General features: G+C 42.2%; 1 protein-coding gene across 1 annotated transcript in view; it reads left to right on the top strand.

The window, feature by feature from the left end:
• The first annotated feature begins 3,536 nt into the window (after positions 1 to 3,536).
• The window catches only part of Prdm4 (PR/SET domain 4), a 20,745-nt gene continuing 7,321 nt past the window's right edge, over positions 3,537 to 16,960 (top strand). The window contains 11 exon segments of the mRNA XM_029482831.1: positions 3,537 to 3,599; positions 3,601 to 3,673; positions 6,331 to 6,516; positions 8,884 to 8,933; positions 8,936 to 9,262; positions 9,265 to 9,688; positions 11,491 to 11,640; positions 12,733 to 12,851; positions 13,981 to 14,066; positions 15,170 to 15,297; positions 15,856 to 16,170. Coding sequence (XP_029338691.1) covers positions 3,537 to 3,599; positions 3,601 to 3,673; positions 6,331 to 6,516; positions 8,884 to 8,933; positions 8,936 to 9,262; positions 9,265 to 9,688; positions 11,491 to 11,640; positions 12,733 to 12,851; positions 13,981 to 14,066; positions 15,170 to 15,297; positions 15,856 to 16,170 — 1,921 coding nt within the window.

The raw sequence follows: 16,960 nt of genomic DNA, 5'->3' as shown, positions 1-16,960 counted from the left end.
AGTCTTTGTTTGGGTGCCTTCGGGCCACACGTGTGACGCGTAAATGGATTTGAGCACCTGAACCCAATAGAAATATCCAGAGTACTAGTTGGTTCCTGGGGTGATTGTTCTGAGTAGCCGTACATTGTTAGCTGCTTGGCACCTCCTTCCTGTCTTATTTTAGCTTTCGCTATTTTAATTTGGAATGTTACTGTAGTATCATCGTTCTTCACCTTTGTGGGTTTGCGGATTACTGTAGCCAGGGATGGTTTAGTGCGGAGGTGAAGTTTTTAAATTGTGCAAGTCTCGTGAACTAGAAGGTACTGTGTTAGCGGAGTAGTAAAGACGGAGCAGTATTTAGCTGGGTTCCCCCCCCCCAAAAAAGCTTTTAAAAGGCTGTCAATATAACGGGGAAGAGAAAACGTATTGACTGAAGTTATTGGAGCTGGTCGATGCATTTTGCAAAGTGGCTGTATTCCTGTTAGTTTCTTAAATGCCATTTCCAGAAAACAGCGTGAGGTCTGCAACCAACAAATAATCAATTAGGTCAGTTAGAAACATAAAAACAGCTAAGAATGATTGGCAGAAGACACAGTGATAAGACAGAAAGAACTCAGTATCCTTTAGGCCTTCTTAGGACGTGATATGAGGTTGGTAGAATGGCATTGCCTTGTTCAAGGGGAAAGTCCCTTGGGAGTCACTGTGCGCAGCATCCTTCCTGGTGTCTTCTGTCTTTGAGTACTTGTGACCTTTGGTTTATGGCTGTTGAGGTCATCACGTTTTGGGGACTCACATCAAACAGAAATCTGCTGAGCCTCTGTTACTAAAGTCCTGTTTGAACTGGTGTGAGAAGGTCCAGAATTTCCCACGGGTTATTATTGACGATGACGACAACATATAGACGTTCAGGAGCTTTAAGAATAGGAGGTGAAGCCACACGACACACTTAACTCTCCTCTAATAAGTTACAGTAATCTGAATGTTGTATTGTAGGCCTTGTGGTTCCTTTATGGTTGTATTTTAGGTATGGTTGCAGGTGGGAGAATTTAGAGAAGTCTGTTTTAAACTAGCTGGGCCTAGAGACTTTGCGAAAGTAGCAGTGGCTTCTTTAGGTTACAAGGAGTTTCCATTCTCCCGTGAGAAGTAACATCCTTTTGTTGATCTTTGGTCCTTCAGATAGTGTACCTCATTTGCCATGTGGTTCTAGCTGTCTCTCTGGGTGATGAGTGGGCGTGGCTTGAACATTTTTTGGATGTAGTTGATGTCCAAAAGCTAGTTTTACGATTACCATATAGATGGAGTGTAATTCTAGAAACAGGTCTGTGAAAAACTTTATACCCCACAGTTAAGCCAGGTTGTAATGTAAACAGGACTCGGAAAAAAAGCAAGAACAGTTTTGTTTGTAAATTGTTTCTAGGCTAAGAGATTGGAAATCTTAAATTAGGTTTGACTTCAAAACTCAGCTGTACCCCTGACTAGTTAGGTGATTTTAGATTTGGTTTGTGTGTGAGTGTGTGTGTGTGTGGGGGGGGTTGGTGGGTTTTTTTTGTTGTTGTTTTAAACCTCAAAATCTAGGCTTTCTTATGGTTAAAAGGGGACTAAGGTACCAGTCCAGGACTGGAGAAATGGCCCAGTGAATAAAAGCAGCTGTGTAGGGAGGCTGACAATTCCAGTCTGGTCACTCACAGAAAAAAGCTATATGCAGGAATGTGCATCTGTAATTCTAGCAGTCCTCTGGGAGATGGGAGTCGGATACAGGCGGTCACAGCAACAAGAGGGATCCTGCCTCAACAACGTGGAAGTTGAGAACTACCTCCTGACCACTAAATACATCCACAACCCTTTCAACCCATGTACATGTATGTTAATTAAAGAATAACAAAGTCGATCAGCGCTGTGGTTGCTATGACAAAATCCATGACAAGAAGCCACCTAAGAGAAGGCCGTTTACTTTGATGAAGCCCATCATGGTGGGGGAGGCAGTCATGTGGCAGCCTGTAATCTGGAAGCAGAGAGGAGCGTGGGCTGGGTTTGCTTCCTCACTTTACCTCATGCAGGGTCCTACCCCATTGAATGTGGGTGGAATCACCCTCAGAGACACACTCAAAAGTGTGTGCCTATGGGATTCTAAATCCACTGCTTGACAGTGATGATTTAACCATCATACAACCTCCGAGTGTGAGGGTTAGCAGGGGCAGGAGTAAATCACTTGCCCATTGTTTCTTAGGTACCCTAGGCGAACAGGAAGAACCTGCTGCAGTAAATGTGGAGTAAGGATGGGAGGTCACTGGAGAGCTCCTTTAACCTCCTTTAAGAAGGGTGGCTAGCTTCTGTAAATGATAAGATGGTGGTCTCTAAATTCTGATTAGAAACTAGTGTATGTGCATATATTTAAAATGTTTTCTTTTAATTATGTGTTTGTGTCTATGCCTATGTGTTTGTGTCTATGCCTATGCAGTGTGTGCAGGTGCCCTCTGAGGCCATAGGAGGGTGTGGAACCTCTGGAGCTACAGGAGGTTTCTGAAGCCATCTGATGACTCCTGGGAACCAAACATGGTTACTGGGGCCTGAATTCACGTCCTGTGGAAAACAGCAAAGGCTCTTAACCCAGCTATTTTCTTTTGAGACAAGATCTTGCTATGTAGTTTGCAGACTGACCACGGTAGTCTTGGAACTTCTGGCAGTCCTCTTGACCCAGCCTCCCTATTTTTGTGCCACCACACTTAGCTAAAACTACTGCCTCTTCATATCAGTATGACTCTTTTACGAGGCGGTTAGTGATATTGCATGATGGACTGTCTAGAAAAGGCAACTCTTTGACTTTTCAGCCTTCTGAAAATGGCCCGTGTATCAATAGAGTCTGAAGTGTCGGAACATCTCTGACTGTCCTTTGCAGGATGGCTGATGATGCCCTTTTACTGAACTACTTTCTGATTTGGGGCATATGTTGTATCTTTGACACTTAAATCCTCCCCTACCTTACTTTGCAGAATTAGTGTACAAATTCACAATTATTTCAGTAGACTTCTAGTAAAGCTTGCATGATGAACCTCAGTGTGTGAAGGGAGTAAGATTATTGTTACTCTGGTGTGGTTACAGATTTTAAGAAAATACTGATTCTTAGGGAGAGCATGGTACTTCCTTATGCCATCTGAGTCAGTCTCAGGCTTACTTAACTCACTATACAAAGGATTAGTAAAACTATTCCAGTACTTTAAAGATAATGCCTGAAAACTGGTTTGCGTTGATAAGCCAAATGGAGATAGTACCGTGAGAGTGACCTAACAGCAGAAACAGTAAGCCACCCTGACTAGTGCTGCTGACGCAGACTGGTGTTGGCGGTGTCTGCTGTGTGTAAGGTTTGGAACAAGGCAGATCGATTTCACCCTGTGTGTGGTCTGCAGCATTGACACCCATTAGTTAACTTGGAATCACAGTGCCTTGTGGTTTCAGTCATATGTGTATAAAGAGCAGTTGGTCAGGTCCTAGTTCCCCAGCCCTGGATTCTTGGCTCTTTTAACACGTGGACTCAATGGTCGTCTATGCTTTTTCCTAGGATGAATGACATGAACTTGAGCCCAGTGGGGATGGAGCAGCTGTCTTCATCCTCTGTGAGCAATGAATGCCCTGCCAGTCTCAGGAAGTCACCTGGGCTTGGCTGCCTCTCCCTCTCACAGTGCCATCCCTGCCCCAGGTGAGTGGGAGGGGAGCCGCTGCCCTTGAACATTGTGTTGAGTTCTGAGTGTGCTAAGGGTAGTACAGAGAAACAAGAAAGTGCCCTCTACAAAGTATTATAGATAGAGTAGCAGCTTTTTTTTCTGATAGTCTCTTTCATCCAAAGCTGAAACTGACTTGGCTTTTTATTTGGGGTGTCTCACACTCATCTGGTTGACACTTTGACATCTTGTCCTTAATTAATAGAAGATCAGTTAGCTCTCCTCTGTAAGTTCCAAGCATTTGAAATCAGGCTTGTTTTCTTTTGGATTGGAAATTGAGCATCTGTAGAAGTGTACAAGGCCTGGCTTTATGGGAAAGTAGTGCCAGGGATGGAGGTCTTAAGTGGAACTTCCTGTGAGCTTGTGCATCCTCAGAAACACATGAAGTGTGCTTATTCTTCCTAGCCCATGCCTTAGTACACGGACTCCTTTTTTTGTTGTTGGGAGATTTTGTTTTGTTTGAGGACTGGTCTTACGTACCCTGAGCTGGCCCCAATCTTAATATAACCATGATAGACTTGCATTCTTGATTCTCCTGACTTCACCTCCCTAGTGCTGGGATTACAGGCATGTGCCACCACACCTGGTTCTGAAAGCCCTTTTATTGTCTGATTTTTCCTTTTCCTATTGAAATGGGAAATGAGTAAGCTATTGGTTCTTTTTTTTTTTTTTTTTTTTTAAATTATTTGACAGAACATTTTATCTTTTTATTTATTTATTTATTTATTATATGTAAGTACACTGTAGCTGTCTTCAGACACTCCAGAAGAGGGCGCCAGATCTCNTGAGCCACCATGTGGTTGCTGGGATTTGAACTCTGGACCTTCGGAAGAGCAGTCGGGTGCTCTTACCCACTGAGCCATCTCACCAGCCCCAGCTATTGGTTCTTAAGGATATGTGGCATTGTAATGTTATATTGGACTTTGTGTTTAGTATTTTTAAACAATATGGAAAAGATGTTTAGTTCTTCATAGAAAATTATATCCTGAATTAATAAAATGTAACAGCCAAGTCATATATTAATTGAAATTAGCATCTCTTTTCTTAAAGTGCCAACAAAAGAAATTATAAAAAAGTTTATATATGTGATATGTACACGTATGTGTTTTGTCTGATTCTTGTTGGAAACACGGTGCTTCTTTACACATTAATAAACTGCAACAGGCCCAGAGTGACTTTTGTAAACTACATGTGTACCTGGTGCCCACAGAAGCCAGAATAGAGAGTCGGGCACTTTGGGACCCAAGTTGCAGATGGTTGTGAGCTACAATGTGGGTGCTAAGACTCTGGACTTGGGTTCTCCTGTAAGTGTAGCAAATGCTCTTAGCTGCTTAGCCATCTCTCCAGCCCCACAAAAAAACCAAAAAACAGAAACCCTCAAAGAGCCTAGTGGAATATTCTGTACTCTCGTTGTTTACAAGTGTAGGCAGGAAGAGCAGTAGAAGGCCAACCTTCGCCTTGAAACTCTGAAAATTGTTAACCCATCTGTTTAGTCCCTTAGCTAGTCCTTTTAGGAAACAGTCTTATTAAGAGGAAAAAGTTTATATTAAAAAAATACTCCCTCTGGCCAAAATATGCAGATCAGCACTGAGTAAGTTGGTGAGTATTCATTTGTGCCTGGTTAGGCACAGGGAAAGTCATTTAAGACTTTTGCAAATGAGTATAATCCGAGGTGGATATAGTCTAAGATCAGACTTTTTTATTGTGAAGTTTGTAGAGAAAGTGCTGAAAATATGCGCATACCGTTCTACATTTCACTTGAATCTGGATGGGTTCCAAGTACAAACATACCTGGTTTTTGTTTGTTACATTTTTAGACAGGATTTCACTATGTTGCCTAGGCTCAAATTCAAAATCCTTCTGTCTCAGCTTCTCTGGTTCTGGGATTACAATAATGCACCAACCATTCCAAGCATTTGGGAGTTTTAAAAGTGAAATGTATAGTCATAGAAATAGGAAAATAAACAAAGCTTTACAATAAGTTATCACTGCAAGAAACCATATTTGTGAATAGTTTTTGTTTTTTATATTTATTTATTTTAAAGATTCATTTTAAAATTTTATTTACTTGTAAGTATGCACATGAGGGCAGGTGCCTTGCATAGTGGCTTGTCCTGGAGCTGGAGTTACTTGATAAGGTTGCTGGCAATTGAATTCCAGTCCTCTGGACCAGTACATTCTCTTGACCACTGAGCCGACTCTCCAGACCTGCTTGTTGTTTTTGTTTTTAGTGTTATTTGTTATTTTTTCCCTCTTAGCTGTTATTTAAACTAGATTGTTAATTGTTTGGATATTTAGGAGAAACACAACTGGAGGATCAATTTAGCACTTTAAAAAACCCCTGATGTGCACTAATACACACTGAGCTAATTGGAGGGCCAGGTTTGTTCATCTGTAATCCTAGCACTCGAGAAGAGCATAGGCCAACCTGAGCTAAATAGACCCTTTCTGAGAAGTAATTTGGGGACTAGATTGTATGTTTTTGTTATAGATGTTGCCCAATAGCATCTTGGGTTATAAAGTGCTACTAGGGTGAGATTTTGTTTCTGTTTCTGGGAGTTCTAAGAGATTTTGTCAGTGGTTTTTAGGTACCAATCTTTTAATTAATAAAATTCCCCCCCCCCCCCCCTTTTAGGACTTCCAGTGGCAATTCCAAACCTGGGTCCCTCCCTGAGCTCTCTGCCTTCTGCCTTGTCTCTGATGCTCCCCGTGGGCATTGGAGATCGAGGAGTGATGTGTGGGCTACCTGAGAGGAACTACACCCTACCTCCACCACCTTACCCTCACCTAGAGAGCAGTTACTTCAGAACCATTCTACCTGGTAAGTTTATAGTGACTCGTGGTTCTACCTGGTAAGTTTATAGTTACTCGTGGTTCTACCTGGTAAGTTTATAGTTACTCGTGGTTCTGCCTGGTAAGTTTATAGTTACTCGTGGTTCTACCTGGTAAGTTTATAGTTACTCGTGGTTCTACCTGGTAAGTTTATAGTGACTCGTGGTTCTACCTGGTAAGTTTATAGTGACTCGTGGTGGTTGGGGGTGGTGGTGGTGGGGAATACAACCAACTTTTGACCTCAGCGATTGGAGATTAGAGTTAACATCTTTTTCTCTCATCTTTGGATAGCAATCCCTGGGTTTTTGTGTGCTTTGCTTAAAATATGTACAAAGTTCAGTATTAAAGGACGCAAGTTGAGTCTTGCTAGCACAGTTTTTAGTTTGTAGTTTTTTAAATTGTTTTGTTTTGAAGTGGTGGGGATTGAACCTTATGGCCTTATGCATGCTACAGCTGACCCCCTTTTTATTTTGAGACTGGGCAACTACCTGCCTGTGTATGAGAATGACCTTGCTCCCAATCTTCTCGCTTTCCACCTTCAAAGTGCTGGATTACAGGCATGAGGGGCTTTTGGTTTGGTTTTGTTGTTGTTGTTGGTTTGAGACAGGGTCTTATTTGTAGCCCTGGAATCTGCTATTAAGACAAGGGTAGCCTCAAAGTGAGTTCTCTGCTCTGCTTCCTCAGTGTCAGAGTTATAGATGAGTCCTACCATGCCTGCTTTGTGTTACTATTTTTTTCTTTGCATCTGTATGTGTATAGTGTGCATGCACGTGTATGAGTGCACAGGTATCTGTTGATGCGTGTGCATATGGAGGCTAGAGGTTGATGTCAGTTCTCAGTTACCTCCCACCTTATGTATTGAAGCAGAGTCTTTCGCTGCATCCAGAACTTGCTAATTCAACAGCTAGTGTAACTGACCAGTTCACATCAGTGATCTGTGGGATTACAGGTGGGATACACAACATGGGATTTACATGTGTGTGTTGGGGATCTAGACTCTGATCCTTTGGCTTCCGTGGCTTTACCTACTGAGCCATCTTCAGTTCCCTGTGGTAGAGTGTTAATAGTTTTTTTATGAAGCAAACTATGATCACTGAATTTTGGTTCAGTGTTTTTAATTCTGTGCTTTAACAGCTACCTGTCTGGCTTAGAGTTTATTGACTTTTATTCTGTGATAAATGTATTGATACACTCTTTAGAAAATGTAGCAAGCAGGGAGAAAGGGAAGCCACATCTCTCCTTCTGGTATACTTTTTTTTTTTGGAGCATTAGTTGCTACAGTTTTTCATGATCAAGACTGTGATTTCTCTGCAATTGTGTGTCTTTGTACTTAGTATATTCCCCTGCTACTAGATGATTTTTCATAACCCTCATCCTGTCCTCTTTTTTTGAAATAGGCTATGTTGTTCTGGTGGGCCTAAGGACTCACTATGTTGACCAGGCTGGCTTTGAACTCACAGAGACTTGCCTGCCTCTGCCGAGTGCTGGGATTAAAGAGGTGTGCCACCGAGCCCGATAATGGTCTTTTTAAATGGCCTACCCCTGTAATTCCAGCATTTGAGAGGCTGAAGCAGGGAGACCAGGAATTTAGTCTAGACTTTGTCTCAGAAAAAAAAAAAAGTACTGATTGGATATTTAATGGTTTATTACATGAGTGGCCAGCTTGCTTTTTCCAGAATTTATGGTCACTGTAGCTGATGTCCTTAGGGGTGTCGTCTTTGTGTATATTTACAAAATACACTCAGGCGTTTAGGGAAGGTTGCTGTAAATGGTGTTTAATGCACGACAGTGTGGTCGTTCTGAGTTTCATAAATACACTGTGTTTCAGTATATACTCTCCCACTAGCAGTACTGCAGGTGACATCCCACATCCTCGGAACCACAGCTTTGAATTTGGGATGTAGTTCTTATAGTAAGACTTTTTTGAGGCCCTAGGTCTGATCCCAACCTGCTCCTGCTCTCCTCCCAAAAAATTTCTGTAATGGTTGTTTTGAATAGTTTAATGTGTTTTGATAGTTTTATGACAGAAGCTCTTAAATAATTTTATTATTTATTTACATTTTTTATAGAGCAAATTTTAGCATCTTTGGACCAAAGAATTGCAATCACATAGCTATTAGAGGTCGGTTTCATGTAAGTTGTTTCTAACTGGCTTCAGATAAGTTTCATGTGTTTAGGATCTGAGTTCCATAGAGAAACTCAGAATGGTATATGTGCTACTTATATAGTCGTCGAGTAAAGAAGTAGTAGGTTATTTAACTTAGCTATATTAGAAAGGAAAACAGTTCCTAATATTTGAAATTTTTTTATGTTTAACAATGTGCTAAATATCTCTGATATCTCTTTTTTTCCTCAGGCATTTTATCTTATTTAGCTGACAGACCACCTCCTCAGTATATCCTCCCCAACTCCCCAACTCTATAAATGTTGATGGAAATACAGCATTATCTATCACCAACAACCCTTCAGCACTAGATCCNTATCAGGCCAATGGAAATGTTGGATTAGAACTAGGCATTGTTTCAATAAACTCTCGATCTGTAAACACACATGGTGCCCAAAGTCTTCATCCTAATGATGGTCACGACGTAACATTGGACACAACAATCACTGTGGAGAATGTTTCTAGGGTTACCAGCCCAATCTCCACAGATGGAATGGCAGAGGAGCTTACAATGGATGGTGTTACAGGAGAGCATTCCCAAATCCCAAATGGCTCCAGAAGTCAGGAGCCTCTCTCTCTGTGGATTCTGTGAGCAACAGCCTTACAGCAGACGCTGTAGGACATGGTGGTGTGATACCCATTCACGGGAATGGTCTGGAGCTTCCTGTGGTCATGGAGACTGACCACATTGCAAACCNGGTCAATGGGATGTCTGACAGTACCCTCAGTGACTCCATCCACACGGTGGCCATGAGCACCAACTCTGTAAGCGTGGCACTCTCTACCTCACACAACCTGGCCTCCCTAGAGTCTGTTTCCCTCCATGAAGTTGGCCTTAGCCTAGAGCCTGTGGCTGTCTCTTCCATCACNCAGGAGGTTGCCATGGGGACAGGTCATGTAGATGTATCCTCAGACAGCTTGTCTTTTGTACCATCTTCACTGCAAATGGAAGACTCCAATTCAAACAAGGAAAACATGGCAACCTTGTTTACAATTTGTGAGTGTGCTTCACTGTTTTCTTCTGGAAATACTTTTTTTGTGTGTTTTAAAATTGTATGTGTGTGAGGGTTTTTCCTGCATGCATGTACATGTATCACATGCATGCCTAATGCCGGCAGAAGCTAGGGCAGTGTTGGATTCCCTGGAACTGGAGTTACAGATGGTGAGCCAATGTGTGCGTTCTGGGAATCGAACCTAGGTCCTCTGCAAGAGTATCAAGTACTCGTAATTGCTGAGCCATCTCTCTGGATCCCAAATATTGGCCTTAAAAATACCATTGTCCTAACTAGTGTTTGTCATAGTCTGGTATTGGTTAACGATGTGAGGAATTGCATTTTGGAATTTTCTTTGCCCTCATAATGTCCTTTTTTTTAATTTGGTGCCATTTGCTCAAGTCAAATAAAGTACAGTTCAGTCGTTCTTACAGTGACACCCTGGAGTAAACAGACAATATAGTTGTGTCTGTATTTTCCCTATATTATTCAAGGTATTTTCCCAAACAGAGCGTTACAGGCATAAAACTTCACAATGATAATCTTGGTGATAAACTTTTTTTTTTTCAGCGTATGCCAGAAGAAAAAAGTTTCTGGATCACTTTTATAACTGTGGGCAAATGTAGGTTGATATGCAGTGATTTTTCCTAGAGTATAAGTTACCATGATTGGGCATGTAAAAGTTCTTTTTTATTAGGCAGCAACAAGAACCATATAAAATGGTTGATTCGTTGGTTTCACTGTGTGCTTAGTCCATGCAGGAAATTTTCATAGCTCACTATATGCTGTGCTCTGCCAGATGCAGGGGACAGGGCAGTCTACCTAAACAGTACAGACCACGAGGAACCTGTAGCCCATAGGAAGCATGGACAAGACACAGGCAGCTGTAGTACAGAAGAACAGTCAAAGCGTGACCATGAGAAGAACAACAACTAACTGGGCTGTGGAAGGGTCAGGGCACATTAGCCACAGAGGGCAGGCAGCATATGTGTTAGCATAGACCTGAAGACAGGCAAGATGGTAGGCAATTGATAGGAAGACAGGCATGGGCACCCAAGTGCCTAGAATGAAGAGTCAGAAATGGTTTAGGAGGCTGTGGGGTGGCTGTGGTGGAAAATGGGTCTGAGGGAACAGTCACCTGCAGAGACAAGCAGGAGCTGAACATACAGGGCTTTCAAGATCAGTGAAGGTTTTAAGAGTAAGGATTGGTATGGGGTTCTACTGCATTGTGAGCTGTTAGACTTATTAGAGGCAAGTATGGTAGGGAGATAATCTCCTTACAGTAGAAGTAGCTAAGATGAAGAAAGTAGAACATTTGTGGAGCAGTCATTGGAGCTTGGATGTGGGCTAAAGGGCTGGTGCTGAGGAGAAAGCTCAAGTTCCTGAATGAGACGCTACATAACTCGGTGCTGACAGACAGGTTGGGGAAGAGTACAGTGGTAGCTTATGGGAGGGAGAAGTGATGAATCCATTTTAGACATTGATTCATTGTGTAAGGTGCTCAGTGGAGATAGCGAGTGGAGCTCAGAGAGGGATTATCTGAAGGTAATCATGGCCGTGGCAGTGGGATGAAACTGTCAGCAAAGGGTACAAAAGAACTCGGCAATACAGTGAACAAGGTCGTCTAAAAGTGCAGAAGCCAGTCAGTGAGGAGCCCTATGTATTAGTCTTTAAAGTCTCCAATTAATAATAAGTGTAATTAAGATCCTTCTTACTGATTGCATTTAGTAATTGGCATTTGAATCCAAGTGGTAACTTAGTTTATGTGAACACCCATTTATTTGTCTTTGACATGTGCTGCCTACAGGGTGCACTCTTTGTGACCGAGCCTACCCCTCAGATTGCCCTGATCATGGACCAGTGACTTTTGTTCCTGACACACCAATAGAGAGCAGAGCAAGACTATCGCTCCCGAAGCAGCTTGTTCTTCGCCAGTCCATTGTGGGAACAGATGTTGGTAAGAATCTTGGAAGAAACCACACAATCCCATCAAATCTCCTTTATGGGACGGAGCTGTGAAAGTATGTGTGTGGAAGTAGTGACTAGTTGATCTAAAACTCAGTGGCTTCAAATTATAAACATTAGGAAGTAAAACTGTAAATGGTAGGGAATGGTTGACTTCTCTGATGGTGACAACAATACAGCCTCTGAAAGCTTAGGTGAGAATCCTCTCCTGAGAGCCAAAACCAACTAGAAGCACAAATCTTGGCCTGAGTCTGACAGCCTCTGTTCTCGGACATCCATCAACTACCAAGCCACCATGTTCACCATATTAGAAACTTGTTTTCTAATAAAATGTGAGAAATCTACCTCTGATAATCAGGTGTCACGAAGAAAATAAACAGACTTGTGTTTGTGTACTTGTGTAGCATTTTTCAGAAAGGAATTGTGATTATCAGGGCTTACTTACCCATGTCTGAATTTCACAGCTTCTGAATTACTGTGCCAGTCCTTTGAAAATGCAAAATTAGGTTTATTATTTTCAGCTACAGTTGGGCATAAATCTTGAAAGCACTAAACTGCTTAGATAATAGTCATGCATTATATTAAGTATAAGAAATTTTAGAAGCTTGATTTATTTGATATAGATTGCTATTTTTTGATAAAACATTTTCTGGTCTCTTGTTTACTCTAAAATAATGTTTGGAAACATGTAGGTTTTGTGTGTATACAGCAGGAATTTGATTTTGCTTATGCATTTCAATTTGTGTGTGTGTGTGTGTGTGTGTGTGTGTGTGTGTGTGTGTGTGAGAGAGAGAGAGAGAGAGAGAGAGAGAGAGAGAGGTGAAGGTCAGAGAATACCTTTTCAGAAGTGGAGTTCTGTGGGTGGAACTCAGGTCATCAAGGTTTCATGACAAGTGACACTGAGCCATCTTGTTGGCTACTTTGTCTGTTCCTTTAGCCTAGGACCTACACGTCTTAGCTGTCTCAGGACTGTGGACACATCAGAAATGTTAGCTTTGGTGACCGTGAGATTCTTTGTCTGGGTTAAGTGCCTGCCTCTCAGTAGGTTTAAATCATTGTGTAGTTGGTGTCCTTCCACTGATAGGTGTATGGACTGCAGAAACCATTCCTGTGCGGACTTGCTTCGGGCCTCTGATTGGTCAGCAGAGTCACTCCTTGGAAGTAGCAGAGTGGACAGACAAGGCCATTAACCATGTCTGGAAGGTCAGTGCTGAAGAGATTCCTCGGACTCCTGGCTGCTGCTGCTGCTGCTTTTTGTATCCCAAGCTGACCTCACACTCTTTGAGTCCTCCTCTGCAGCTTCCCAGATGTTGGGAGTGGGCCATGCCAACACCGTGCGTGACATTTCTGGGGGCAGTTTTCATTGTTTAAAGCATAGCCAGTCAAAATTAGATAGAACTGAGTGCACTTGTGTCCATTGTTTGTATTTCATTTTCTCTTATTTCCGGTATAAACAGCTGTTGAACAAATAGGGGATAAACTGATGCAGTTTTCATTTTATAGATTAATGCAATGATTCCGATCTCTTTTAAAAACACATCTTTATCTTATATGTTTGGGAATTTTGCCTAAATGTATGTGTAGCACTTGTGTGCAGTCTATGGAGCCCGCAGGAGAGTATCAGAGCCCCTGGAACTAGCGCTATAGACAGTTGTGAGCTTCCATGTGGGAGCTGGGACGTGAACCCAGAACCTTGCAAGAGTAGCTAGTGCTCTTAACCACCAGGCTATCTCAGCTCCAATTTGAATCGTTTATACATTTTGATTTCTTATGACTGCTGAGGCTATGAACTTTGTTTACAAAATAAAAGTTATTTTTAGTTAACTAAACATTCCTTCAGTATTTGGCTTAGGAAACAGTTTTAGAATTAGCTACGATTATTTCTCTAGTTTCCTAATGTGAATGTAAGGTTTTGACGTCAATAGCTGTATCAGTAACATATTTATATAGAATCTAACAGATGGGGGCAGAGTTGAAACAGTGAGGTCGTGTATGATAGGGAACTTTACTTTTAATGTCTGACTGGGAAAATGGGTGGATAGCGCTCTGCCTTCAGGAGACAGTCATCCCGACTGTCACTATCTGGTGTTTTGATAAAGATGGATAGATAAGTAGACTGTAGCTTAATGTTTTTAGCCAAGGTACTCAGAGTGAAGTCATTCTGTACACGGAGCAGCACCTGGAGACCTCTAACCACTTGCTTATATTTCTGGAAACGGGAAAGGTGGCGAGATAAGCATGGAGAGAGAGAGGGCCCTAATTCGCACTAACTAGCTGAGCAAATGAAAGGTTATCAGTTGACTGTACATGTGTGCTTGTCTTCTGTTGGCAGATATACCACAATGGTGTCCTGGAGTTCTGCATCATTACAACCGATGAGAATGAGTGTAATTGGATGATGTTTGTGCGCAAAGCCAGGTAAGGCTGCTTTAGTAACGAGGTCACTACCATTGGGGTGGAGGTTCAGTAGTACACTCAGCATAAGCTATGGAAGACTGATGAATACACGTTGCCACTAGGACCTTGAAGTCCTTAAGCCCAAGCCTTTCAGCATTTCCAGTCTAGTAGCAGCTGACTGGTGGTGGCTATAAAACAATGTCTTTTTAAAAACATTTTATTTGGTTTCTGGGCAATAAGGAATGATACCTGAGTTTACAAGTAAATGCCTCTTCATATCACCAGTAGTCTTTTTCAGGCTATTACTAGAGTTAATTTTTGTTAGCTTTCTATCTTCATAAATATTTGTCATAGGGAATTTTTAAGACTTCATGGATATTGTGACTCAGGCCTAAAATGACCAGCGACCAGCACTTGGGAGCCTGAGGCACGAACCTCTGCACGTTCTGGGCTGGGCTACATAGCAAGCCCTAGGTTAGTCAGCACCAATTAGGACCCAGTCTTAAAATAAGCAGGCATGCTTCGTTTTCATTTAGCTTTGGTTTGTTTTGAGATAGGATCTCATGTACGTCAGTCTGCCTGGTATTTGGAGCGGTGCTCCTGTAATGAATCCTGCCTCTGCCTCTCGGGGGCTGGGATTACAGGTGTGTGTTGCCCGTGCCTTGCTACTTGCTCATATTGCATCTCCTAGCAGACTGTTGTTTCTGACTAAAGGAATGACTACCTACTACCTACATACTACAGCAAGAATTATGTTTCTTCACAATCTAATAGGGAGGGTAGAGTTATAGAAACAATAGAGAAAATAGTTCTGTCTCAGCTTTCACTGGATTCTGCTTACAGAGGGTATGGTATGATGTGTATATATCTCAGAATTACTGTACTCGAGGGGCAGCAGATGGAGCTTATTGATAGAATTTCTGGGCTAGAATGTGTAAAGCTTTAGTTTGAACCACAGCACTGAGGAAAAAGTATCCTAAGCCAATTGTGGAAGGTACTTGTAGCCCTAGCTATTTAGAAGGTTGAAGCAGGAAAGTTAATTGAGGCCAGAAGTTTGCAACCAGCCTGCGCAACATAATGAGACCCTTTCTCTTATACTTGATCTATTGAATGTGGTTATGTAGGAACCGTGAAGAACAGAATTTGGTGGCCTATCCCCATGATGGGAAAATCTATTTCTGTACCTCACAAGACATCCCTCCTGAAAGTGAGCTGCTTTTCTATTACAGCCGCAATTACGCTCAGCAGATAGGTAAGTCTGTGAGGCTTGTTCTCAAGACTCTAGCGCAGTTCATCAGTGACTGGGAGGAGAATTGGATCTTACAGTGGCGGCTGTATGAAAGCAAGCTGCTGGCTCTGCGGGTGGTGACAGAAGTCAGACTTCTCCACTAGGTGGATGTTGCTGTTTCAGATAAACAAGCGTTTGTTGTAGGACTTTGAATCAGGACTTGTAAATCCCTGAAACTGTTCTTTGAACTTCTTGAGAGTTAGCAAAGCCCCTTCCGTTGGATTTAATGTGCTTTTCTTTCTACTGTGTCACATTTATAGGTCTACTTAAGAGTTTGTGTGCACTACAAAAAGTAAATGGTTTCTCCAGGAAAATAGATGGTGTCAATTCTGTGTTTACCCAGTGCTTCCTGTGTGCACTGTTTTTAAATGATAGGAGTATGGCACTGAACAAGGCTTCTTAATTGACAGGGAGTGAGTGAGTCAGACATTTTGGTAGAAGGAAATTGTAATCGTCAGTTATTAATGTCAAGAATAATTTTGAAATTAAAGTAACAGGAAATACTGATTTATTTTTTTAAAGGTGTTCCTGAACACCCAGATGTGCACCTCTGTAACTGTGGCAAGGAGTGCAGTTCCTATTCAGAGTTCAAAGCTCATCTGACCAGCCATATCCACAATCATCTCCCTAGCCAGGGCCACAGCAGCAGCCATGGGCCAAGCCACAGCAAGGAAAGGAAGTGGAAGTGTTCAATGTGCCCCCAGGCTTTTNTCTCGCCTTCCAAACTCCACGTTCACTTTATGGGTCACATGGGTATGAAGCCCCACAAGTGTGATTTTTGTAGCAAGGCTTTTAGTGATCCAAGCAACCTACGGACACACCTCAAAATACATACAGGTAAGCTGTATTGAACCATTGGCATGGAGTTCTCATAGTAGGTAGAATTTGCAGCCATAAAGACTTGGCAGAAAGAAATTACTGAAGGTAGAGTTGAAATATGTCATCGAATGTATGCAGATAGCTATGGGATGTCATTGGACTGTAAGCCTTGTGAGGTGGAAACCTGAGGCTCCTAAGGGTGATACTTCAGGTTACCAAGGTATTTTTCTAAGGAGTCCTTTTGTGCAGTTTGAAGGAGCCCGGTTTTTATATTTGAGCTTCCAGTTTCTAAACTCCATGTAAACCATCTCTAAACAAATTACTTACTTGTATTTTATGTGTATGAACATTTTGCCTGTATGTGTACCACTTGCAAGCAGTGCTTGTGGAGAACAGAAGAGGGCGGGCATCCATCCCTGGAATCTGAGTTATAGATGGTTGTGAGCTGCCGTAGGGTGCTGAGAATTAAACCCAGGTCCTCTGAAACAGTAGCCAGATAGCCAGTAAGTACTTTTAACCATTAGCCATCTCTCCAGCCTCTCAGCTCTTCCCTCTTCCCCCAAATCTCAGAATAACCAATGCCGTCTTAACTTTCCTGATCGAATCATTTGTTCTACAGATCACTAACAGGAAGTTTCCTTTTCAGCCTGTTGTTTTAAGACTGGGCAGTTGGAGGAGAGAACAGGTGTCCTGAAGAAGCTAAACACCCACTGTAGTTTTCCTTCCTTCCTTCCTTCCTTCCTTCCTTCCTTCCTTCCTTCCTTCCTTCCTTCCTTCCTTCCTTCCTTCTTTCCTCCCTCCCTCCCTC

The sequence above is a fragment of the Mus caroli genome, chromosome 10 (assembly GCF_900094665.2).
Source record: "Mus caroli chromosome 10, CAROLI_EIJ_v1.1, whole genome shotgun sequence".
NCBI classification, from domain to species: domain Eukaryota; kingdom Metazoa; phylum Chordata; class Mammalia; order Rodentia; family Muridae; genus Mus; species Mus caroli.
Note: the sequence above shows the minus strand (reverse complement) of the source record. Positions and strands in the feature narration are given on the sequence as shown.